This window comes from Antedon bifida, chromosome 1 (assembly GCF_963402885.1).
Source record: "Antedon bifida chromosome 1, ecAntBifi1.1, whole genome shotgun sequence".
NCBI lineage: Eukaryota > Metazoa > Echinodermata > Crinoidea > Comatulida > Antedonidae > Antedon > Antedon bifida.
In genome coordinates this window covers 25,883,535-25,910,256 of record NC_136226.1, presented here as the reverse complement: position 1 = coordinate 25,910,256, position 26,722 = coordinate 25,883,535, and the positions used below count along the sequence as shown (strand labels likewise).

Below are 26,722 nucleotides of genomic sequence, written 5' to 3'. Positions count from 1 at the left end.
TGATCCATACACAATGCTGGTACAGTACATAATTATTGTCTTTGATTTCTTTTACAGAGCATCCCAGCAGAGAATAACTAGAGGAAAGATTCCTTCAACATGTCATCTCAATCAGCACCAATAAAGCAGCTTAGGTTCTTGCCTCTATCATCAGTCATTGATCAGTCATCATAATATTTTCTATTTTAAATGCCTTATTTTAAGTATAATACAGTATTAACTTCTTTCAAGTTGATATTTAAATTAAATTTTGATTATTAGGTATTACTGTATGCTTAATACACATGGCCTAATGAAGAAGGACACACTACTATCGACAAGATTATGTTTTTTTTTGTACTTATTTTCCTACAATTGGATTGACTACTGTACTGTAATTCAAAAATTTGAAATACAATTCAACCAGAAAATATTTCTTCCATTTCCTGCAATGGCTTCACAGTGATTTCCAGAGAGATTTTGTTCCTACCTCTGTTACATTTAATAATATGAATGTTTATTTTTAACCTCCATGGAATACAGATAACAGTCATTATAACAAGCAAAAAATATTGAAATTTCACCCTAGATTTCCCTACTATAGGACCATTGTAGTCTCTACTGCCCTGCATACAAGGAAGTAACAGATAATTAACATTTTTCCGGTATGTTGATGGCTTATTTGCTGCCAACTATGATGATTAAAAGTGTACAATATCATTGTAGATATTTGATACAGTGTTAATATAAAATACAAGTTTTAATAGTTTTGCGATTACAATCCATACCATATCGGTATATAGTGCTTGTTTGGTTGCTAAAAATCAGTACAGTTAGAATTATTCTGAAAGCTATAACTATTTACAGTACTGGATCTGTATAGTAGAGTGTGTGAAATTATAATTTTATTGTTCAAGGGTTAATTTCAGTTTAACCTTATATTTTATTAGGATTTTGGCTAAACAGCAGACAAACAACAATAGCTTTATTGTGCAAAGTCACAAAAAGATCAAAAGGCGTGTGATTTCATATAATATGGTTATATAAGGAAGGTTTGTGAAAACAAGCTTTTTGGGAAGACCGTTTGAATAAAATGGTTGCATGGGGGATAATAATTTAGGCTGGTCCTTTTATCCATTTCTGCTCAGCAAACTACATCAACGCTAGAACATTCCAATAGTGGGGAGAACCAGCATATAGGCCACAAGCTAGGACATCAAAATATCTTAAAATAATCGTGTGTAGATCAGAATAGTACTGTATGTTTGTAAATAATCTTTAGTTATATTGCGATTATAAATTCAATTTTAAAGTTTTCTGTTAATAGTAGAACAACATAGCTATGTAATGTATGTAGATGTTATACTATTTATATTTTTTTATTACATGTTTTTAACCCCAGTTTTGATTTTCACTGCTGAATATATTTTTGATGTATATGCAGATATTAATACAGTAGATGCCCTGTTTTAGAATTACATCTAAATTCAAACTTGGATGCAAAGAAAATTGATGAATCACAGTTTGGATGACCCATCGCGTCATGATTGTGGTCAAATAAGGTTGGCATATGTCCGGATGGTGTCCCCTTAATAGAGGTTCTGCTGTAAAAAACAATATCAGTTTGAAACCTGAAAGTAACCTTTAATAAACAATACGGCAGCGTATGCATGCTTTATTAACATTTTATTCTGTGTTTATAGCCTATTTTATATACTGTTTAATTTTATGCTTTGTTGGTTTTTCCATTAATTGACTATATTGCATGTAATATCTTTAATCAAAAAATGTGTTATGTAACTTTGATCTTCAATTGCTTTACTACAGTTGACTGCATAGAAATTTGAATTCTAGTATTTACACATTCATTGAAATCACTAAATCTTCAGATGAACAATCATTTGTGCAAATTTATTTTCCCCTGTCATTTTGGCAGTATCTGGTCAGTATGTTTATATAGGGAGGACTTAATTTTGTGAAACGATGTGTTGAATTTAACCAAATGTCCTGTCTTTTGCATTGTAATTTTCAAAATTTAGGGGTGAGGGAGAGTGGTTAATACACTCAACTGTTTGTAAATTAACAAGTTTCTATACGATAACACTTTGTCTTGTTTCGTATACCCTACATAAGTTATTTATTTCTAGAAAGATTTTGTTGTTTGTCAAATGTATTTCTGAGCTATGTACTTGCCTATGAAAATATACAGTGTATTTTAAATATTCCGATTATCGAAAACTTCCATAGCATTTGTTGCCATTATCAGATTCAACTTGTAAATCAAAATTGTGAATTTTGTTTTAGAAATTAGACTAATCTAATCATAAGTTTGTATTTAGATTCTTTTGTCTTCATTTGAGATTTCATATAGTGTATACTGTAACATAAACGAGTAGTATTGGTAACTGAATGTAATTGATGTGAGAAACAATTTATAAATATTAGTGTTTTAAGTCAACTTTGAGTATTCAAAGTATATGTTATAAAGTTCTGTGTTTGCATGTAAATGTGAATGCTGTTTTATGTGTAGGAGGTGTGGGTGATGGTTCCAACCATATACAAGGTATTTCCTAAGCATTTTAAAGCTTTAATTTTAATACTGCCAGTAACTAAATCTATGTTTAATATAATATTATTGGTACAGTACACTAGTCGAAAAGAGTAGGGGATCGTCTCCCGGTGTGCTGATCTGGTAGGCACTGCACTGCTGATTGCCGTGGATCCGTGGAGGGCCTAATCCTAATTTCCTCAGTTTCCAGTTAAGCTTGAGGACCAGAATAATACATTTAACATTGACCGTTTTTACCGCCATTTCAGATAGGGATGATGAATACTAGAATTAGTCAGCTTCTGTAGTATTGAGTAACGATCGTCCCTGGCAGGTGAAACATGTTCTCTGGGGTATGCTAGTCATTTCCAGTTTATACCAGTATACAGCCTTGATATCACGCCATATTTAAAAATAATTCTAAATCAATAACATTATGACCATGTTTCATATTACGATATGTTTTGACAATATCATTTTTTGAATTGTGTCCAACATTGTCATCTAAAAACCAATAATGATATTTTCTGTTTTGTGCCTTTCATTTTAATTTAAAAAAAAATAAAGTATTGCGATTTGGTATTGTAAACTATGTTTAGAACAAACAAAATAAATATGTATTTTTTAGATTTGAACACACTACACATTCTTTCATCTTGGAGCCAAACGGGAAAAAATCGGTCATAACTGAACAATACAACAATGTGCTCTTCTTGGGTATAGGTTTTGGTTGTATAAAGACTGACCGACTGAGCATGAGTACCAGAATCATATCCCCCCCCCCCCCCAATTTATCTGATTAGTTGGTTTTGTCCAATAATAAGGACCCAATCCACATTTATATTGTACGTTAAAAAAAGTGGTTAGAAATCGTATAAAAACACTATCTCCTCTTGTTAAACTAAGATTATTGCATTAAAACTTACAGGGTATTTAATTTTAGAGGCTAACAAATTGTACATTTGGTTTTAGCAAAGGGTGTTGTGATTTATATTACAATGTGCGATATATTCTATTAACACAATAAATTCGATTTTAACAATTAATATTTTGTGTTTATGTGATTTTGTTGCCGTGACAATGATTATTTCTTAAAATTTATACTTATGAGAAACTAGCAGCACCATTTCACCCGATTAGTGCTGTATCTCTACTATCTATTTCCGAAGTATCATAGTAATATTTGGTAACAACACTGCATCACATTATATCACATGTGTTTCCTGTATCATAAGGTTAGGTTACTACTAGATACATGTGAAACACATGTGATATTGTATACCGAATATTCTATGATACTTCGGAAGTGGAACATAACCGAGAATCGGCTAAACATTCAATGAACATTTTCTATTCAAAAGTTCAAACCCGAACAGACGGTCGAGAAAACTGTTTTGCTACCAGCCGATTCTCGGTACAGTCTTAGTAGCGTCAAACCAAAGACTGGACCTAAAACCTATATCTATGATACAGGATCAATGTGACACACATTGGATGCTGTATTATGGTTTGTTGCTGATACTGGTGTCAAATATGGAAACGTGAACACAACGGGCACTTTTGTCGATATAATATTGCCAATCGTCACACTGTTTTGCCTGCAGTTTTTAAAGTACAAAATATCACAGAAGATCTTCAATCATGCTCAGCAAATTCTTGAAAATGATAAAATAGATCGAAGCGTGGGATACCCAAAAGTGTTAAAAGTCTATATTTGGAGTTATTCTTGTTATGTTGTATTGGAAGCAGCGTTTTAGATAGCGGATAAAACGAATTATGACCAGTCACGCTTTAATAACAAGAGAGAGGTGTGGACAAGAAACGTTCGTCAAAGTTGTCAAAATAATTATATTTCGGGTTTTAAGTAGACTAATTATACTGGCATGAATGTAATTGTTTCGGCGGTTAACTCATGGAGATGTAAAATAAAGGTTAACTATCGAGATTTAGAAACTAAAAAAATTAATCTATGTTAATTGAAATAATCAGCAAAGCCAAGCGGTCACCGACTTTTTAATTTCACAGAAGCGACTCCATGACCTGACAAAATCAATTGTTGATTAATTTTTCGTGGCAGATAATATGGACTAGGCTTAAATTGCGATTACACAAAAAAGCGCATTCTGTAGTAGACAATACTAAGGCCTATAATTCAGAGTTGTTTGATCGGTAAGCTCTGTCTACTATCGAACTTTATGTGACAAAAAAATGTGATGTGCCCATATATAGACATGATGATTTCATTACACTACCATATTTAAGCATATCACTACCATATTTGGGCACATCACACTTTTTTGTCAAACTAGTTTTATAGTGTAGACAGACCTTTAGAAACGTTACATTACACAAGTTAAAATATAAATGTAGGAAATATAGCATTCATTTTATAAGGATCTAAAACTCAATTTATGATAGATATTCGTTAACAATTTCCAAACTACCCAAGCGGTTCATCAATGTATTCGACTGGTTTTGTGTTTGTTCATTATACTGTGATTATAAAAGAACAAAACCTTCAAACTGAACTTCATATGAACTGGAATATCTTGTGCATTTAATTCTAACTTTACAAAGAATGAATTACAGTATACACATGGATGATCGTAGGCACCCTTTTATTCACAAACAATAATGTAGGGTATCATTTTGTTCTATCACTCTAGGGGGATTCACAAGGACATAATCACAACTCAATAAATTGACCAATCACAAGTAATTACGAACTGTCACTTGTTATTGGTCAAACTTGCTTTTGCGTTGCGCTGACGTCCTTGCTAACGTTCAGTAAACAACGTGTTATTCTAAATGGGGAATCTCCGGGTTCGGTCAGCTAAATGATGAATTGTCGGTTTGTTTTCGTAAACTGTTATATTACAATCAGATATTGCAAACACTCACACAAACTGAGTCAGTCGAAAAGTTTGATTTGTTTTTGTGATTGTGACAATAACACAACAGAAGAACAACAAACAAAAAGAAAAATTGCAAAAGGCAATGTTAAAATACTATTTATAGGCCTATGTTAAAATACTGTTAAAAACTATTAAAAAGGCAGATTGCAAAAACGCCATAGGCCCTGTAAAATACTGTTAAAACGATTAAAATTCAAACTAAAAATTACAGCGCAGAGTTATCGTCGAATATTGTACATTATTATGAATGCTATTTACAGAAGAATCAGCTAATAATTAAAGAAAACTTATTTCCCCTAATATAAGATATATATATATTATCTACCATCATTTTCAAAAACACCTAGTTTAATATTCGTAAACAATTCTTCCTCGCGATATATAATAGTAAATAACTTGTTTTTACGTGGCAGCGTGAAATTATCTACAAGTTTTAATATTGCCTTTCAGAGAGGGCGGCATTGCTTTTCAGAGACATATCACAGTGTTGTATTGAGATTGTTTTTAATTTTTTGTTTGTAATGTGGCAGCATTTTGATCCATTCAGATTGTTGCAAAATATAATAATTACGCTGCAAACCAGACAAGATACGATCAAATACAGATACAGTATATAAACCAGGGAAGAGTGCTATAATTCTGACGTACAGACAGTTAAAGAACAGTAAATGCTGCACAGAGGACATCTCTGATATAAGGAACATCTCAATCGTCAGACAGTGATTAGTATGAATAATAGTGTTCAATAATTATTTATTAGGTAATAATATCGAAAAATTAAAAATATCTCCAGAATGGGTAAAACTAGAGAGATAACCTATAAACAAAACATAAAGAACAAACGAAAGCAAATAAGCTAGGTTTAGAAATGATTGACCCTCTATTCCTTGTGACGTTGCAACAAACACATTTGTTTCTCTCTCGTTTAATATTATTGAAAGACAGGAATTAATTAGTTTTTGCATTCTTATTTCGTTATTTTATAAACTTAAAAATTGTGATAGAAACTTCCTCATAAACGCATCGTGATTGGTTATCTAATATACCAATAATCAACCTTGAAACTTGCACGTGACTAAAAGCCGCGAAAATTTTGATTAAGATCCAAATAACAATCAACACAATAGCGGCTTTTTGTTTCCGTCCCGTCTGCAGCCTACTCTAGCGCACTAAACACCGACGCGAGAGAAGGGTCTAGTGGTAGGCTAGGCCTATAGATTGTCATTTTTGTCTTTCTGTCATGGAAAGATCAAAATAAAAATGGATAATTTTCAAAAGATTGAGAAAATAGGAGAAGGTACCTATGGAGTAGTGTACAAGGCGAGAGATAAAATTTCTGGGGAAGTGGTCGCCTTGAAAAAGATAAGATTAGATACGTAAGTCAGGCCCAGAATTTTTGTTAATATGGATCGGGAGAGATGCTCGCTGGGTGTTGCCCTGGTCTTTGTGTGGGATGTTCGCCTAGGCCCAGGCAGGCTAGTCCGCATGCTATAGTATAGGCCGCTGTGCCTAAAACCTGCTGTATAACATTTATTACGCTTAGTTACCTAGCCTACTAACTAGCCTAGTAATGAATAAAAATGTGTGGATATTACACTAACAGATGTAATTTGTATTTTCATTCTGACATTCATTCATCACAATTATACTTATAGCATGCGTCAACAACAACCAGACAGAGTGTTATTTAGCCCTCCTACTAGGCCTAGCATTGATTTAGTCTAGGACCTGGGTCAGATTTGTATGCATTTAATTTAGGAGAGAATATCTCAACTGTTATAGGATAATTTGACCCCAACGAACAACATGGAATGTGTGCCAAATTCGCTATCCGGGACGAACATGGCCAAAATCGGGGTCAAAGGTTAAAAATGTGTGGTTCTTATATCTCGACAACCACTTGTCGTACAGATTTGCTTTTGTTGTCAAATTGTTCAGAATATACATATTTATATTCGGTCTAACACAACCTTTAGGGAAAAAATGACCGGAAACGCTTTTATTGACCTTTGACCCAAAAATGACCAAAAAACTCATTTTCTGGTTAAATTATTCTTTAAAATGCCAATGGACAAACTTTATGGTATCAAATGAAAGCATACACAATATGCTACCCATTGCTACCCAACTTGTATTGAAAATGTTTATTTATTAAGCTAATTGTATGGAAAATGTGCATATTTTGATTATTTTTATACAAAAAATGAATATTTGGTAGCGTAATTGTTATGATTATTTATATAATACTAAATAATTTAAGTGTTTGGAAAAACTATTTGGTATCAAATGAAAGCCCATAAAATATTCTATCCATTGCTACTCAACTTGTATTAAAAATCTGTAATTATGATGCTAATTTTGTGAAAAATGTGCATATTTTATTATTTTTTTTACTAAAATGAGTATATTAAATAGTGTATTTATTTTGGTCTATTTATAATATTAAATAATTCAAGTGTTCTTTAGGTGTCAAATCGTTCAGAATATACATATTTATATTCGGTCTAACACAACTTTTAGCGAAAAAATGACCGGAAGTGCTTTTACTGACCTTTGACCCAAAAATAATAAAAAACACATTTTCAGGTTAAATTATTCTTTAAAATGCCAATGGACAAACTGTATGGTATCAAATGAAAGCATACACAATATGCTACCCATTGCTACCCAACTTGTATTGAACATTTTTAATTATGAAGCTAATTGTATGGAAAATATGCATATTTTGATTATTTTTATACAAAAAATGAATATTTGGTAGCATAATTGTTATGTTTTTTTATTTAATATTAAATAATTTAAGTGTTTGGAAAAACTATTTGGTATCCAATGAAAGCCCATAAAATATTCTATCCATTGCTACCCAACTTGTATTAAAAATCTGTAATTATGATGCTAATTTTGTTAAAAATGTGCATATTTTTACTGTTTTATCACTTTTAGATATTAATTATGTTGTATTTTTTTATATCTAGGCTAAGGGTAGTCTAGATCAAATTATCCTATAACAGTTGAGATATTCTCTCCTAAATTAAATGCATACAAATCTGACCCAGGTCCTAGACTATATGACATTAATTTGAACTAAAAATATTATTCATATTGGGTGTTACTTTGTCCAATAAGTTACATTTTAAATCAATAAAATATGCACATTTTTCACAAAATTAGCATCATAATTACAGATTTTTAATACAAGTTGGGTAGCAATGGATAGAATATTTTATGGGCTTTCATTTGATACTAAATAGTTTTTCCAAACACTTAAATTATTTAATATTATATAAATAAACATAATAATTACGCTACAAAATATTCATTTTTTGTATAAAAATAATCAAAATGTGCACATTTTCCATACAATTAGCTTCATAATTAAAAATTTTCAATACAAGTTGGGTAGCAATGAGTAGCATATTGTGTATGCTTTCATTTGATACCATACAGTTTGTCCATTGGCATTTTAAAAAATAATTTAACCCGAAAATGTGTTTTTTGGTCATTTTTGGGTCAAAGGTCAGTAAAAGTATTTCTGGTCATTTTTTCGCTAAAAGTTGTGTTAGACCGAATATAAATATGTATATTCTGAACAATTTGACACCTAAAGGAACACTTGAATTATTTAATATTATAAATAAACCAAAATAAATTTACACTATTTAATATACTCATTTTAGTAAAAAAATAATAAAATATTATTCATATTGGGTGTTACTTTGTCCAATAAGTTACATTTTAAATCAATAAAATATGCACATTTTTCACAAAATTAGCATCATAATTACAGATTTTTAATACAAGTTGGGTAGCAATGGATAGAATATTTTATGGGCTTTCATTTGATACCAAATAGTTTTTCCAAACACTTAAATTATTTAATATTATATAAATAAACATAATAATTACGCTACAAAATATTCATTTTTTGTATAAAAATAATCAAAATGTGCACATTTTCCATACAATTAGCTTCATAATTAAAAATTTTCAATACAAGTTGGGTAGCAATGAGTAGCATATTGTGTATGCTTTCATTTGATACCATACAGTTTGTCCATTGGCATTTTAAAAAATAATTTAACCCGAAAATGTGTTTTTTGGTCATTTTTGGGTCAAAGGTCAGTAAAAGCATTTCTGGTCATTTTTTCGCTAAAAGTTGTGTTAGACCGAATATAAATATGTATATTCTGAACAATTTGACACCTAAGGAACACTTGAATTATTTAATATTATAAATAAACCAAAATAAATTTACACTATTTAATATACTCATTTTAGTAAAAAAATAATAAAATATGCACATTTTCCATACAATTAGCTTCATAATTAAAAATTTTCAATACAAGTTGGGTAGCAATGAGTAGCATATTGTGTATGCTTTCATTTGATACCATACAGTTTGTCCATTGGCATTTTAAAGAATAATTTAACCCGAAAATGTGTTTTTTGGTCATTTTTTGGTCAAAGGTCAGTAAAAGCATTTCTGGTCATTTTTTCGCTAAAAGTTGTGTTAGACCGAATATAAATATGTATATTCTGAACAATTTGACACCTAAGGAACACTTGAATTATTTAATATTATAAATAAACCAAAATAAATTTACACTATTTAATATACTCATTTTAGTAAACAAATAATAAAATATGCACATTTTTAACAAAATTAGCATCATAATTACAGATTTTTAATGCAAGTTGGGTAGCAATGGATAGAATATTTTACGGGCTTTCATTTGATACCAAATAGTTCTTCCAAACACTTAAATTATTTAATATTAAATAAAAAAACATAACAATTACGCTACCAAATATTCATTTTTTGTATAAAAATAATCAAAATATGCACATTTTCCATATAATTAGCTTCGTAAATAAACATTTTCAATACAAGTTGGGTAGCAATGGGTAGTATATTGTGTATGCTTTCATTTGATACCATATAGTTTGTCCATTGGCATTTTAAAGAATAATTTAACCCGAAAATGTGTTTTTTGGTCATTTTTGGGTGAAAGGTCAGTAAAAGCATTTCCGGTCATTTTTTCGCTAAAAGTTGTGTTAGACCGAATATAAATATGTATATTCTGAACAATTTGACACCAAAAGCATATCTGTACGACAAGTGGTTGTCGAGATATAAGAACCACACATTTTTAACCTTTGACCCCGATTTTGGGCATGTTCGTCCCGGATAGCGAATTTGGCACACATTCCATGTTGTTCGTTGGGGTCAAATTATCCTATAACAGTTGAGATATTCTCTCCTAAATTAAATGCATACAAATCTGACCCAGGTCCTAGACTGGCAGTCTTCAGTTTCGGAATAAATAAAGTTTTTTATATTAAAATATATATTTGAAATTTTTATATTGTATAAAACGTATAAATACTGTAAATATCACGTTAACAATAACATGTTACTTTATTTAATAGCATGTGTGTACTTGATAACATTTTATCTGAGAAGTGAGAGATTAGAGTATGATGACCCTGTTGGAGTCCTGCACAGTTAAAGACACCTTCCCTACAATTTGTGATGTTTTGTAAAAATAATACATATGGGCAATTCTCCATTGGAAGACCAAAATCATCATTTTTTAAATCTACATGAACCTACACTTAAGTGTTATTTTTTGTTTACTAATATGTGTGGAATTTAGTACCAACTAAAATTTTTGTTTTATTAATTCACATTTCTTCAAAAATTGCTTTCCTTGTCGAATGTGCAATTTAAAATTTGAAACTGAAAAAATAGCTGAAATTAGACAATCCTGAACTATGTACTTAACTCAACCCTTGTTGACTTTAATTATTCTAATTATTTGAGTTTATGGTCTCTAGAACACTAATATTAATATAAATTTTCATGTCGCATCTCCCACTTTCTATAAGAAATCATTCATTTTCTAGTAAATTGGTTTGTAATTCCGTTACCAAAAAATTGATCAAAGTTTTCCTGTGAGCTAACCAATGCTTATAAACTTGAGTTACTTTAAATTCTCTTATTAGGTATGTCCATTTACCTATATCAATTACACATTTTGTTTGATGTTCTCTAGTTTTGTAGAAAACTTGGTAACGGAATTACATTTGGTAACGGAATTACATTTGGTAACGGAATTACATGGGGGTATAGGTATAAAATAATGTATCTTAATTCACTATAAATGTCTCTGTAATCACATAAAATTGTTTTTAAGTGAAGGGAATCAACAATTAATTAATTATTTATAATAAATCCAATTCATAGTGGCCAAAACAGTTCCATGGAGTCACTTATACTTAGTAGAAATTTACTATTGATGCACAAAATCACTTAAAACGTTTATAAAACATACTTCCTATGAGCTAACCAATGCTTATTAAAACTTAAATTACTTTATATTATCCTAATACTAGGTATGCTCAAACCAATATCATTATCAGTAACCAGTTATGTCTCCTCTAGTTTTTTTAGAAAGCCTGGGTAACATAATTAAATTAATGGTATTACATGGTAACGGAATTACATTGGGTTATGTATAAAGTCATATACCTTAATTCACTACATATGTCTTAGTACTGTATAAATTGTTTCTAAATGAAGCTAATCAACAATTAATTAATAAATAATGAATCCAATTCCAAAACAAATCCATAGTATATAGATTCATACTACAGTATACCTTAGATACTATATTTTCGATCGATGCTAAAATCATTCAAATTCATTCCCTATACGGGCACCACTTTAAGGATCTATCTGAATCAAAATAGGTTGATGAAGGTTAATAATCATAAAGCTGATGACAGTAGTGAATAAACTTATATTTAATAATAATTATTTTGATGATGGCTGTAGTACAGTGTATACAACAGCTAGTTAAACTTCAATAGTGATAACACTGACGATCTAAGCTTAAAGTGAGTAGTTTTAGGCACTTCGGCCAGAATAATATTAGAGAAATTTTGGCCAGGCTCTTGAATATGACAATGAAAATTAAGCTTCACAATTCAATTTGTTAACATTTTTAAATTTGGAACATTTTGTTTCTAGTTACAGTGTAGATGACTTAAATACAGTGGGCAAATCATGGATATATTTACTATTAAGCTCTGTGAACCACAGATAGGCGCGTTTGTTTATTATTATAGTAGGTAGATCCAACAAATTCATGTGATGATTTTTATAAAATTTGGTTTAAATGGACATCAATCATTGGTAAAGTTCCATGAGAACACTAAAAAACATAGAAAAAATTATTATTTGATGTTCTATTCGAATCAATAATCAGACGCGTAATTCCGTTACCATGTCATGTAATTCCGTTACCAGACAAAACTAACCAAATGCAGATAAACTATGAAAATATCCGAAGTAAACTTGTATTAATAAATTAGCCACATCTTATGTCTACACTGTAATACCAATCATAATCTTCAGTTGTTTATAGTATTCAGACGGAATCTCATGTTTCAAGTTAAAAATTGAATTGTCAATTTTCTGTGTAATTCCGTTACCAAAATAAAAGTTACCAGAATATCAAGACATTGTAATTTTTTTTTTTTAAGTAGACTGTTTTAGATTGGTAAGTATGTGTACTACACACACATATTAAATGTATTATTCAAAGCTTACCCAGATCTTGTGGGTTGGTTAAAAAAGGCCGAAAATCAGTGTGAATTGTAATTCCGTTACCGTGGAATTGCCCATATATATTACTTTAAAAACATTAAACCAGGTCATTCCTTGTCTTAACACTTTGACTGCCAAACACGAAGATCTTCGTTTTTGGAAACACAACGCTTGACTGCCAAACACGAAGATCTTCGTTTTTCGCGTTTTTTTACGAAATCCGGTAGATAGGTTAATTATTGGTATATACTATAAATATGAACACTATATTCGGTCTGGACCGTCAATATTTTACAATTTGAAAGTAACTAATCTGGTTAAGAACGACTGTCAAAATGGTGCCTGTCGAAATAACAAACACCGCGCATCACAGTAGCGCGTAGAGAGCGATGGCTTGGCGCATTGTGTATCGGTCGCGCGCTAGCTATGCCGCCAAAGCATTACAAAGGTTTTTGTGGATTGAAATGTTTGTTTGTTATCTGAATAAAAAATAATGGAGTCATTTTCAATATGAAGTATTTAATTTTATTATTGTATGTATACCCTAATTGTTTTACTGAAAGTGACCGAGTTTCACGCAACAAACTTGTTTTGAAATGGTATGGATATTATCATCAGTTTACTATCTAGGCTAGTAGTACTAGGCTAGCCTAGGCCTAGTCGTAAAACGGTTCCGGACCAACTTTAGGCCTGGTTAACTAAGCCTGGTGTCTTTACTATGTGGATTTTGCCGAAACATTGATGTAAGATTTATGATTTATAAAATGTAATACATTTTTCGATAGTGATAACTTGTTTTTATAGGCCTATCGGTGCCGTGTAAGTAACTTTTTTGTTGTTTGTTGATCTCACCGGGCGATATTTTCATATTGTGATGCCTTGCACAAAATCGCGAATATCTCAACTTTCTTGCGCGAAACTACGAAAAACTAAAAAATTGGGTTACTTTCATTTTACCATTACGATTTACATATTGTGATTTAAAAATCGTTCTTGGTACCATTGTAAAGCTAAAATCTTTATGATTATTTTAGTCTAAATTACATATAAATCAGATCACATACATGGTTTCAATCAGCTTTAATAAAAACATCAAATTGGGCTAAAAACGCTGGCGGTGGCAGTTTCTAACTGGAAAAACCTCTGGCAGTCAAAGTGTTAAATGTACGTTTTATGGTAAATTATGATAAAAAGTGAGAAACAATGCACTACATAAGTAGCTCGCGGCGAGTGACCTCTCGTGGACGGTCTTTTGGCCTAGCTAGGCTTAGTTTTGTAGGCCTAGCTGGTAAACATCGGTAACGTACGAACATCGTACGCTAGCTATATACCTAGCCTGACGTTGTATAGTTGCTGCATTAATTGTCTTTCTATTTTTGCCAGACTCCGTTGATACAAATTGGGGAAAACCCGGTATTTTCACTGAAAAGTTAGGAGTCTTCCATTTGTTTTGGCCTCATGATCGATCGAAAAGTGGGTGAATTACAAAAGAAAAACAAAAATATCAATCCGCGCGCAATGCATTTTGGGATTTATAGCGGGCCGCTATAATTATTAGAATCGACTTATTTTTCACATTTTTAACCATTTAAAGACGAAAAAAGTTATCGCAATAGGACCATATAGTATTATTTTTACATTAAATATAGTTTGTGATCTTAAATTAGATCTAAAAAACGTAGGGAAGGTGTCTTTAACATACCCTTGTTTATAAAATGTAAAGCATTATTTGATGCAATTGGTGGTAAATAAAATTTCGACCTATTCAAACAAAATGAGACTATTCATACATTTACAACATCTGTAAGATTATCCAGTGCATATTAAACCTTTCAATTTTCTTACAATGCATTGTTCTTTTCATTTTTCAGGGAGTCAGAAGGCGTTCCTAGCACAGCAATTAGAGAAATTGCATTATTAAAGGAGCTGAATCATGATAACATTGTTCGGTAAAATTATTATATTATTTTTGTTTATTGAATGATACAAAAATACAATTTACAAAATCTATCTAAAAAAAAAGTGTGATGTGCCCAAATATGGCTGTCACAAAGTTTGATAGTGTAGACAGAACTTAACACACAAAAGAAATTGATTTTTATTGTATAAAAAAAATGCAGGCTATACCCTGCTGAGTGAAACAAATATTAAATCATGTGCTCTAATATGTAGTAAGATAATAAGTAATTAAAAACAATTTGTTTAAGTAAAATCTTTTTTTTTAGATTGCTAGATGTTATCCATAATGAGAAGAAATTGTACTTGGTATTTGAATTCTTGAACCAAGATCTCAAAAAGTACATGGACTCGGCACCACCATCAGGACTACCGCTATCATTGGTCAAGGTACTTATTTACTATATCTACACATGACTTGATGAGGGGAACCTAATTGCACCTATTACCAGCAGTGGGAAGGCTGAGGCTGGTTTAGGGTGTCATTTAGGGTCTTGGGTGACATATTTTAAATGTCGTTTTTGTTCCTCTGGGCCCTGCTCAGACGCCTCCGTCCATAAGCTTCTGAGTTTAACCAGTGAGCTCTTATCACCGTTACGCCATAAGTGCAAGTGCTCTGGCCTCTTCTTTTTTTTGCATTTAAAACAAAAATGTTGATATGTTTTATTTTTATTACTTTATTTTTGTCAAAGTTTTATTTGAAAGAAAGAAGAAATAAATGTTACTTGAACTTGAACTAAGTGAATATATATATGCCAATATGAATATTGCAAATGTTAATAGTAGTACTTTTTTTTAGTAGTAATTTTTTTAAATTTCATTTCTATTTTTTATACAGAGTTACCTATACCAGTTGTTACAGGGAGTTGCTTGTTGTCATTCTCATAGAGTCCTGCACCGTGATCTAAAACCACAGAACTTGCTCATTGATAAAAATGGTTCTATAAAACTGGCTGATTTTGGTCTTGCAAGAGCATTTGGACTGCCAGTTAGGACTTACACACATGAGGTGAGATTCTGAATTAATAGTTAGTTACCAATCACATTGGGCTTACAAATCCTGTTATATTTTCAATTTTTTCTGACTGCCAACTCGGTGCCACTGCCCAAGAATTTGCTTGGGTTTTTTCAGTCACTCATTAGTGGAGGAGGTTGTTACCTAATAAATTAAAAATAAATTCAATTTGCGAGTGATTGATACAGGATATTATTAAACAGACCCAAAATACCTAGATACAAAACTAAAACACTAATATTTGACTCGTACAGCATTAGAAAACAACTAAAGTGAAACATTGACTTCACTCAATTGTATGCCACACAATGGTCTATGGTCTTTGATTTGTGGGCAATGAGATTGACAAACTCGTACTGTAATTGAAATAGCCAGTAATCCTATCATAAAAAGTCTATCTTGTTTATTTTTAGCACCTTTCTACAATTTATTCCTTTTATTGCAATACGCACTGGACTTCCTTGTCGTGATTTAACCACTAAATGGACATGTTTTCAACTGTAATTATCCACTACTATATCGGTTTAAAGTGCATTGTTTTCTCATTCTGTATTCTAATATTACCTAGGATATATTCATGATAGACTCAGGCAGAATCTGATTATATAAATCCAGTTGCAGTATTCACACTTAGGCTAAGGAAAATACTTACCCTTAGAATAAAAAGAAAAAATCTCCTACGTATCTAAGTGAATATAATAATAAGGGAAATATTTATTATTTAAGTGAAAAATCTCACTTAAGTGTAATTGGTCAATATGACCACTTATTATCTCAAAAACTACAATATAAACACATTTTAAAGATCAACTATTCAGTAGTAATGTTCTTGTTTCAATAGATCTACTGTACAGAGACTTGAATATATTGTGTATTTATATGTTTTGATTATGATATGTATTTTTATGTGGTGTTTAAAATTAATTTCAGGTTATAACACTATGGTATAGAGCGCCAGAAATTCTGCTAGGCAGTCGTTTTTACTGTATGCCTGTGGATATTTGGAGTCTTGGCTGTATATTTGTTGAAATGGTAAGTCTTGTCGGAATAATCAAGGTTTGTTTTTGATTGGTTTAAGTACAATTATAGTTGTTAAATCTCACAATAAACAAGATACCGTGTTTAAATCCATTTTTATCTTGGTTGACTAATGCCCTTTTCACATCTGCATACATTTGTACAACTTGTAACCACGCAGGAAAGCGTAGTTGCGTGCTATTGGTCAGTTTATTACCAAGGCAATACATGCGCGTAGTAAGAACTTGGAAAAACAGGCCTCTCACAGAGGTGTGAAATTTTGGAAGATTCTCCACAAAATTGAATTCACACTATGCAAATCTGGTAAAAAGTTGTTGCAAGTTACATTTTGTAGATGTGAAAATACTATAAGAATTTAATTTATAGTTAAAGATGTATTGTCCCCCTGAAAAAATATTTTTTTAAAATTTTGTTGTTGAATATGCCTTTTTAATGTCACATAATAATTATCCACTTTGACCAAAAATTGGATCGAAAAAAATGTATTTACCTGAAAAAACTGTAATTTAAAGCAAAAAATGGTCAAATTGGCTGCCAGCCAATGGTTTTTGGTGAAATTTAACCATTTATTTTGTCATTTTGTAAGTGAAAACATTATTTTTTTTCATTTTTTTTTCTACGGAAGTGATTCACTTTATTAAAACTACAAAATAACATATTCAAAGCCTGATTTAATTAATCTTCATTTTCCATGTTTTTGGGGGACAATACATCTTTAAGTTAACATTCAGTATTCATTACTTCAAATTAGTAAAAGTGTATTATTCTAAATTTCTAGTTGACTCGGCGAGCGTTATTTCCAGGAGATTCTGAGATCGATCAGCTGTTTAGAATTTTCCGTACATTAGGCACACCAGACGAGACTACATGGCCTGGTGTCACTAAATTACCGGATTTCAAGTCGACTTTTCCCAGATGGGAGAAACAAGATATCAGCAAAGTGGTTCCCAACTTGGACAAAGATGGAAAACATTTACTAGCAGTGAGTACTACTATATTTGTCTGATTATTATAATTTCATGATAAAGTACAATTACCCCCAACCCAATTTTGATGTTAGACACCAATGTTTTAGTCCCATGGTGTGGAATATTCTAGGCCTACATTATGTCAGGAAGGCCTAGAACCACCACCTCACAAAACCTACAGGGCAAGACAATTGTAGGGGATTCGGCATGTTTTGTTTTTATAGTAAAAGAGTCTGTATATTTTCTGAATGTCATGACCAAAATCAAAAGAAATTTGAAAATAGAACCGGTATTAACTTTTTTGATGTAGCAATCGCAACATAGTACATCACAAAACGTTGCATGTTTTAAAATTCCGTTGTTCTGAGGTAGTTTGGTCTAGCAGCGCATCAGTACAATTGGCTAGCAAAATTGTATTACTAAATGAAGGTACAATTGTAATAAAAAAACATTTAGGCCTTGAAAAAAAATTGTTTGTTGCCAAAGCATCAATCAATGTTGGTCGGTACGATTTTTTAAAAGTTAATTTTGTGTAGTCTAGTACTAGACAGAATATAAAGCGAGGGCTCTTTATAAAATTCACTCATGCATGTAATTTCTACTCATAATTTTAATGATCTACAGTATTACAAATGAAAACAAAAATGTTTGAAGTGTTGTTCTTAAGAACAATTAAAACAAGTACTTGTTCTATGCAAATTAAGGCCTTAGTAAACCTGTGGGGTACTAGGCCAGTCTTTTGGTATTATGAAATTATTTTTTTTGCAATGCACAGTAAGTATTACAGAGAAGGTTGCAGGGATATAGCTACAAATAACATGGGTGGGTATAACTATAAAAGTTTAGGGTGGGTAAAAAGATATTCAAACACATTATAATCATCGCTTCATTTGTGAATGATCAGTGAAAGATTGGTTGAAATTTAGGTCACCTGATCCACCTCTAATTGTTATTTTGATTTGTTTATAGCAAATGTTACATTTAGTACCGGAGCACAGGATCACTGCTAAGTCAGCGCTGAAACATCCGTTTTTTAATAATGTATCCAAAACGCTTCCGCAAAACATGAATAGCTGATTAGATACAGTTTGCACAATCCACTTACAAAGGTAGTCTACAATTCCCACTTGTGTTCATATTCTTGTATCAGAGAGACAAAATATTGATATCGGATTAGTAGATATACAGGTGGTATTGTTTTATTTACATGATGATCCACCTGTGTTATATAAAACTCATAATAGTGTTGAGGTTTGGATAACTGATGGCCGATATTTTAGCAGTGTACTACATGTTATATGGATATATTTCTATCTTGTATCAGACAGACAAAATATCGATACCCGATTAGTAGATATACAGGTGGTATTGTTTTATTTACATGATGATCCACCTGTGTTATATAAAACTCATAATAGTGTTGAGGTTTGGATAACTGATGGCCGATATTTTAGCAGTGTACTACATGTTATAAGGATATATTTCTATCTTGTATCAGACAGACAAAATATCGATATCGGATTAGTAGATATACAGGTGGTATTGTTTTATTTACATGATGATCCACCTGTGTTATATAAAACTCATAATAGTGTTGAGGTTTGGATAACTGATGGCCGATATTTTAGCAGTGTACTACATGTTATAAGGATATATTTCTATCTTGTATCAGACAGACAAAATATCGATATCGGATTAGTAGATATACAGGTGGTATTGTTTTATTTACATGATGATCCACCTGTGTTATATAAACTCATAATAGTGTTGAGGTTTGGATAACTGATGGCTAATTTTGTAGCAGCGTATATGGATATATTTCTATCCTGTTATCACTGTCTTCATAAATCATCCCAAGTGAATTGATCTTTCCCTCGGTAAACAAGTAATCGTGTTCGTTGCGACAATTACTGTCCATCTTCATCCCGACTGATGTTTTAATATAGTTGCGGTGTAAATAGGACTAGATTTAAGGACAGTGTGCAAGTAACGACCGTATCACTTAAGCTTGCATTATGTGTACATATCAGAAACACCACTACAACTTTTATAAGTCATTTTTGGAAAAAAAAATCTTTTTTTACTGATTTTATGACTCGCATGATGATTTTGATGTTAGTTGTGCAATTTATTTTAAAAACAAAGATGTATTGGATACCCACCTGTTATTGGTAATCACTAATTAAAGTATAATCGGCACAAACAAATTTATTATTTATTTCAAATATATTAATAATATAATATAAGAATTGTGCCATAAGTTATATGTAGAGTTAGTCTGCATGCTGATAGAATATGTACAGTGTAAAGGGTGTTGTGTTAATGTGTTTTTAACAAGACTTTGGTCGTCATACCATATACAAACTAAAACATTTTAAAAATTGCAAGATTAGAAGATCCTGTGTATTTAAAAAAAATTCCTACCCCATTATATTTCAGCAGATTCTTGGTACTGTATCTATTACCGAAGTATCATAGGAATATTTAGTAATATGATATCACATGTGTTTCACATGTATCTAGTAGTTACTTACACCTAACCTTACATGATACAGGCACCACATGTGCTGCTGTGTTAACAAATATTCCTATGATACTTCGGAAATAATTAATATGTGGAGATAAAGCACTGGGAATCGGGTGTATATTTTATATTGGTACAGCATTGCAGTTATGGTATTATTAGTGAAATATTATTCATTATTATTATAAGAAATAGAAACAACATTTTCTAACATGTATATACATGTTCTATGTTTCAAAACACAAAGTACAGTAACAGATTTTAAACGTAATAATTACATTCGATTTTATTCTACACCTGCTATTTCCGAAGACCACTGTAATTAATGATACTTACTGTATAAATAGCCTACACTAGATTATTTATAATACAGGTTATAGAAAAATGAGGACAGTTGTTTGTTTGAACCTTTATTTTTTTTAGAGCAGACGCGACATTTGATAGTTTGTTTAATTTCAAATGTGCGTTTTTTAATCCTTATTAAAATAAGAAATACATTCAGTTAACTAGTCTAATAAAATAAATATTATGTAATAACCTAATTTATTAACCCGATCTATGAAAAGTGAGTTTTTAAAATTTATTTGTCATTTTCTGTGTTCCATAATGCCAATATAATGTTGTTTTATTTGCCAAAGAAAACTAAAAAGTTCCCATTGTTTTTATATAATACTGTAAATACTTGACTAATTAGAAATGGTTTTATTCGTAAACAATAGCGTATTTTTTTGAGGTTATTGTCTGGTGTTAATATAAGCATTCGATTTTGATAAAATATTCTATTCAATTAAAAATCATTAAAAACAATTAACTGTAAATGCTAAAATTGTTTGTAATTTTAAGTGAACTAAATTTTATGTAAAATGAAGTAATAAATTAAAGATTAGGTATTTTAACGGTTTACTACTGACTCTACTTTTTAAACAGTTCTTTTCTTAAATCATTACATACACATAAACTAACCGTTTACGGCTCGATTCTATTTCAATGTGTTGGGGAACCCCAATAGACTCACCGTGGCACATTTTCATAGTCAACACTAGTGCCAATCCCACCTAGCCATGACAGACTAAAGTTTTTCAAAATTGGTATAGAAACAGGTCAAAACGTCATTCGCAAACATGATATGTGTGTGTTTTGAGAACTATACAATAGGGAGGTTTCGCAACGCTACGAATACGATAACGAAAACGGATACGTCATACATTTATGAAACTTTTGAGCTGATCCCCATTTCATATTCGTAAAGCGTATTTGTGTTGACGAATATCACCAGTCATATTCGTAACTACAAAACGAGTATAGTTTTTGATTATTTTCCACATTTTGCATTTGAATCAGAAATGATTCATGATTATAATATAATTATAGATTTATTGAAAGTAATTTACTAAAAGTAATTTACTAAAATAACAAGTCGATTTTGATAAATAGCAGTTTTTAAAGTGCTCACTCGCTTTGATGTTACGCTAGGCCTAGGCAGCCAAGCAACACGTACCTGCTGCGCTTCGAATTTACCGCAGTCACATTTTTTTTTTTTGGATCGACGGCGCCCTCGATTTTTGCAGGCTTACGAAAACGAATACATGTGCGTGACGTATTCGTTTTCGTTATCGTATTCGTAGCGTTGCGAAACCGCTCTATTATACCGTAGAATCCCTATTAGTAAGGGTGTCCCATGAGTAGCAGTTGGTGTAGTCTTAATACATTTCTCAGTCGTTCGTTTCACGAGAATGTGTCCGTTCATATGGGTGCCCATTGAATAAAGGTGTCCATTGAATAATGTGTCCATTGAATAAGTGTCCGGTGAATAAAGGTGTCCATTGGATAGGTGTCCATTGAATAGAGGTGTACTGTAATACATTAAAATATGTACAGTACATGCATATTACTGTCTTGATCTTGATTGAATAATTGATAAACTCCAACTGGAGTATCACTCAATGTGTGAGTAGAGGTTGAGGAGGGGAGAGCTAATCATAGATTAGTTTGGAGAAGGTTTTAGTGAGAGAACATTCCAGTCTCTGACTGTGTTAGGGAAGAAAGAGCTCTGGAATCGGTTGGTCTTAGCCACTGGAACTTTAATTGTAAGTGGATTGTGGTTCCTTGTACATCTTGATGAGTTTGGTCGTTTACTGTATTCTATATGATCTTCAAGCTTCAGGTCAATCTTTTGATGGACAATTTTGTGCAGCATCATAAGTCTATTTACTTGTCGTCTGCGCTGAAGTGGTTGGAGGTTGATTTCGTTTAGCATAGCAGAAACAGAAGATTCTCTACTGTAATTGTTTGTGATAAATATGGCTGCGCGTCTTTGGACAGCTTCGACTTTTTTGATGTTGCAATTTGTGTGAGGGTCCCACACTGAGCTACAATATTCAACATGGGGGCGGACAAGGCTTTTGTATGCTTGGATCTTGACATTCCGTGGGGCATTGCCCAGATTTCGACAAACAAAGCCCAGCATACCATTGGCTTTGTTAACTGCCCTGTCTACATGAGGGTTCCACTTCATGTCAGTAGGTAAGGTAACTCCTAGATGTTTATGTTGATGAAGAGCCTGTAGAGTGTGCCCAGATAACCCGTAGGAGTATTCCAAGACAGTTTTCGTACTGCAACGTAGTGTACTGCATTTATCAGGCTTAAAGGACATAAGCCACTTCTTTTCCCACGTCTCGAGATGCTTCAAGTCATTCTGGATTGTTTCGCAGTCGGACGGGGATGTAATAGGGTTATAGATGACACAGTCGTCGGCGAACAAGCAAACTTTAGACTTGATACCATCTGGAATGGTCATTGATATATATCAGGAACAAGAGCGGTCCGAGGACGGTGCCCTGGGGCACTCCTGATAGAACTGTGACCTGCTTGGATGACTCACCTTGAATGTTGACGACTTGTTGCCTACCAACGAGGAATGATTGGATCCATGAGTGGAGGCATCCATTGATGCCGAAGGAATTAAGTTTATGCAGGAGTCTTTTGTGTGGTACTGTGTCAAACGCCTTAGCGAAATCCAAAACGATAGCGTCCACTTGTTTAGTTGTCTCGTTGGCTTTCCATATATTGTGGACGGTTGTAAGCAACTGTGTTTCGCATGATCGTCGTCAAGATGTTTCATAACGTGACTATAAATGATGTGTTCAATTATTTTGCAACATATAGCGGTCAGCGATACAGGTCGGTAGTTAGAGGGATCCGTACGAGTTCCTTTCTTGTAGATTGCAATGATGTTAGCTTTAGTCCATGCTGTAGGTAAGATACCTTCGTTTTATGCTTTGGTTGTAAATTTTGGTAAGAACTGGGGCTATCTCAGCGGCACATTCCTTCAGGACAAACGGGTGGATTCCAGCCGGTCCCGGAGCTTTATGTGGGGATAGGTTATGCAGGAGTTTAGCTACGCCTTCGCACTGTACTTCTAGATCAGGGACTTGAGTAAGTTTTTTTCCGCTGCAGTTAGGTAGTCGACCACGTCCTTCTCTAGTGAAGACGGATTTGTACTGTTTGCTTAGGGCTTCTGCTTTATCTGGAGCTGAATTCACAAATTTGTGGCCATTCCATAAAGTAGCAATACCCGATGAGTCTCGTCGTCTTTGTTTAATAAAAGACCAGAATTTCTTAGAGTCTGAGCAGAGTGAATCAAAAACTGTAGAAGAAAAGTAATCGTTTTCAGCTTTCCTTAGTTGTTTCTGTACACCCTTCCTCAGTCTCCGGTAACGTTCCCAATTTTGATGATTGCTGACACGCTTTGCTTTATAGAAGGCCCTCTTTTTTCTTTTTATAAGGCGTTTAAGTGGTCTTGTCATCCAAGGTAAGTTGAATCTGGGGCTTTTGTAGAAAGATGGAATAAATGTATTCATTGATGAAAGAACAGCTGACTCAAACTTTAACCAGTTAGATTCAAAGGATAGAGAATCCGCATCTCTTAAGAAAGACACAATTAGTCATATGTTTCCTTATACCATCAATGTTTTCAAATTAGGGCTAGCTGTCAGGATAAAGTGGTCAGAGATTCCAGGACAGGTGTTAATCGGTGGGAAGGCATCAGGATTTATAACCAGGATTAGTTGCAATATATTTGTAACTGAATGGACTCTGGTATCATGGACATGATTTTTTTCTTTAGCCAGCTGATGCAAGGAAAAATCACCGATGAGGTCAAGCAAAGTTGATGTAACTTCTGGACTGTAGACGCAAGCACTGGGGGGTTTCCTGGTGGTAACAGACCAATCCACATCAGGAACGTTAAAATCCCCTTCTAGCCAAATAGTTGTGTTCTTAGTAATGTCAATCATGGATAGCGATTCGTGGAGATTCTTGAGTGGTTCCGCACCAAGTTTGGGCTGGCGGTAGAAAACACCTACGAAAATTGCTTTGGCTTTTACCATCTGAATTTTGATCCATAACAATTCTGTGTCACTGTTCAGTTCTGGAGCATGTGTCGCTATCAAATCATTTCGCACAGATATAAAAACTCCTCCGCGTGGGTTTTTATTGCAGTTGTTTGTTCACGGTCTTTCCTAAAAGTGGTGTAATTTGGTGGAATGCATTCACTGTTGTTGATATCAGGAGTCAACCATGTTTCTGTTGCTAGAATGACGTGCGGTTTATGCTCGTCGACTTTGTATCATCATCAGTTACGCCTCTGCTGGGCTTTCACTAGATTTCATGTCATTTTGTAAACAAAGACAAAGTATAAACCATTTACAGGAATAATGTACGGAATGTTAAGATTGCACTGTAAATCATACATTAATGTAAATTTAATTTGGCGAGCTGTATACATTATTCCCATGTTGTGTACAATGTACTTAATGTATACATACGATAAAATCAAGATGAGGTAATGATGTGTACATTTCGATACAATCAATTGCTAGTACATAGCCATGCTTAAGTACATTACGGTAATGTGTAGGTGTTAATAATAATTGTATTGACAGATATACGCAAGAACGATGTTCAAATAGCTAAGATGTCCACTACCTGACCGACTAACGCTTTGATTTTCTTCGTTAAGTGATTCAGTAATTGTGGTATATTTACAGTACTTAGATTTGGCATTCCCGGAATATTGACTTTAACAGTGAAGCCCTATTAATAACAAATTGTCCTCGTAATAAGGGAATTGGTAATAGGCTAGACTATTTTTATGTATACCCTTAAAAGAGATCCTGAATAGGGGTTGGTCGGAGTGTATCCGATAACCCGATTTGAGGAGAAGCTCTACGAAAGAAAAAAATATAATATGGCCCCTCATTCACATCACGGAAATGTATAATCAGAATTATCATTTTGTGGGTCGGTTTTTCTTTTAAAAGTTAAAAGATGAGCTTTATAATAACAATTTGGCGGTTTAAAAAAGGTGTTATTGTCTCCTGAGTTTATTTACGTTCACCCTGCCTCGTTTGTATATTAGTAGTTGATATTTTTTGTACTTTATTATAGCATGTTTGTATGCCTGAACTATTGTAGATAAAGGTACATAATTGAACAACATTACTAGCAATTTGAAGCTATTTAATTATACGTTTTAAGCACGTTCTAGACAGTTTTATTAATCTACTTGGAATTAAGTTGAAAAGTTGACTTTAATGGCTACGTGGCAGAATACGCTAATTGTAATTGTAATGAGATTGAACGAAATTAATATCGATAGGGACATCTTAAATGATATCAAGATGAAATTAGATATACATAATATTGTTGTTTGCATTACACAAGTGTATTGATGCAAGAGTGCAATAACGTTGGCAAAGGTCTATGTTTTGAAATGTATAGAGAAAAAACAAACGTAGATATTTTTAGGAATTTAAAAGATAATTCATTTACAATTGTTAGAATACGAGTTTGATAAAATTAAATTAGATAAATATTGTCTTTAATTTTAACTATTTAGTCTTTAGTCCGTAGCAGGACCCAACATTTGGAACAGATTACCAAGTCACATTAAACATTTAGGCGACTATAATCAGTTTAAAAAACATTTAAAGGCACTATATTTCAAACAATGTTATGATACCGATCGATGTGAAGCACCGCTGATTATAATTAAATGTTGTATAAATGTGCGCTATACAAGTAATAATAATAATAATAATAATAATAATAATAATAGACTTTTTAGGAGAGTTCAGACATTGCTTGTATTTGTCGCCCTCTATCAT

At 32.4% G+C, this 26,722-nt stretch overlaps 2 protein-coding genes across 8 annotated transcripts in view; both read left to right on the top strand.

The window, feature by feature from the left end:
• LOC144847552 (cysteine dioxygenase type 1-like) overlaps window positions 1-26,722 on the top strand; it is a 106,371-nt gene that overhangs the window by 20,935 nt on the left and 58,714 nt on the right. Inside the window, exon 5 of one of the 2 annotated variants that reach the window (XR_013613755.1) lies at window positions 58-2,487. Coding sequence is in view for 1 of the 2 variants with exons in the window: in XM_078703974.1 (XP_078560100.1) it covers window positions 58-81 (24 nt within the window). In the remaining variant the exon portion in view is untranslated. Of the gene's footprint in view, window positions 1-57; window positions 3,574-26,722 lie in introns of those variants that run through there. The other variant, XM_078703974.1, reaches the window with a different exon arrangement.
• The window catches only part of LOC144847466 (cyclin-dependent kinase 2-like), an 89,915-nt gene continuing 69,769 nt past the window's right edge, over window positions 6,577-26,722 (top strand). For 2 of the 6 annotated variants that reach the window (XM_078703877.1, XM_078703885.1), the window contains exons 1-6: window positions 6,577-6,818; window positions 14,926-15,003; window positions 15,280-15,400; window positions 15,849-16,019; window positions 16,956-17,057; window positions 17,842-18,045. In XM_078703877.1, coding sequence (XP_078560003.1) covers window positions 6,703-6,818; window positions 14,926-15,003; window positions 15,280-15,400; window positions 15,849-16,019; window positions 16,956-17,057; window positions 17,842-18,045 — 792 coding nt within the window. In that variant the 5' untranslated portion in view covers window positions 6,577-6,702. Of the gene's footprint in view, window positions 6,819-14,925; window positions 15,004-15,279; window positions 15,401-15,848; window positions 16,020-16,955; window positions 17,058-17,841; window positions 18,046-19,000; window positions 21,444-26,722 lie in introns of those variants that run through there. The other 4 variants (XR_013613750.1, XR_013613749.1, XM_078703868.1 and 1 more) reach the window with 4 other exon arrangements.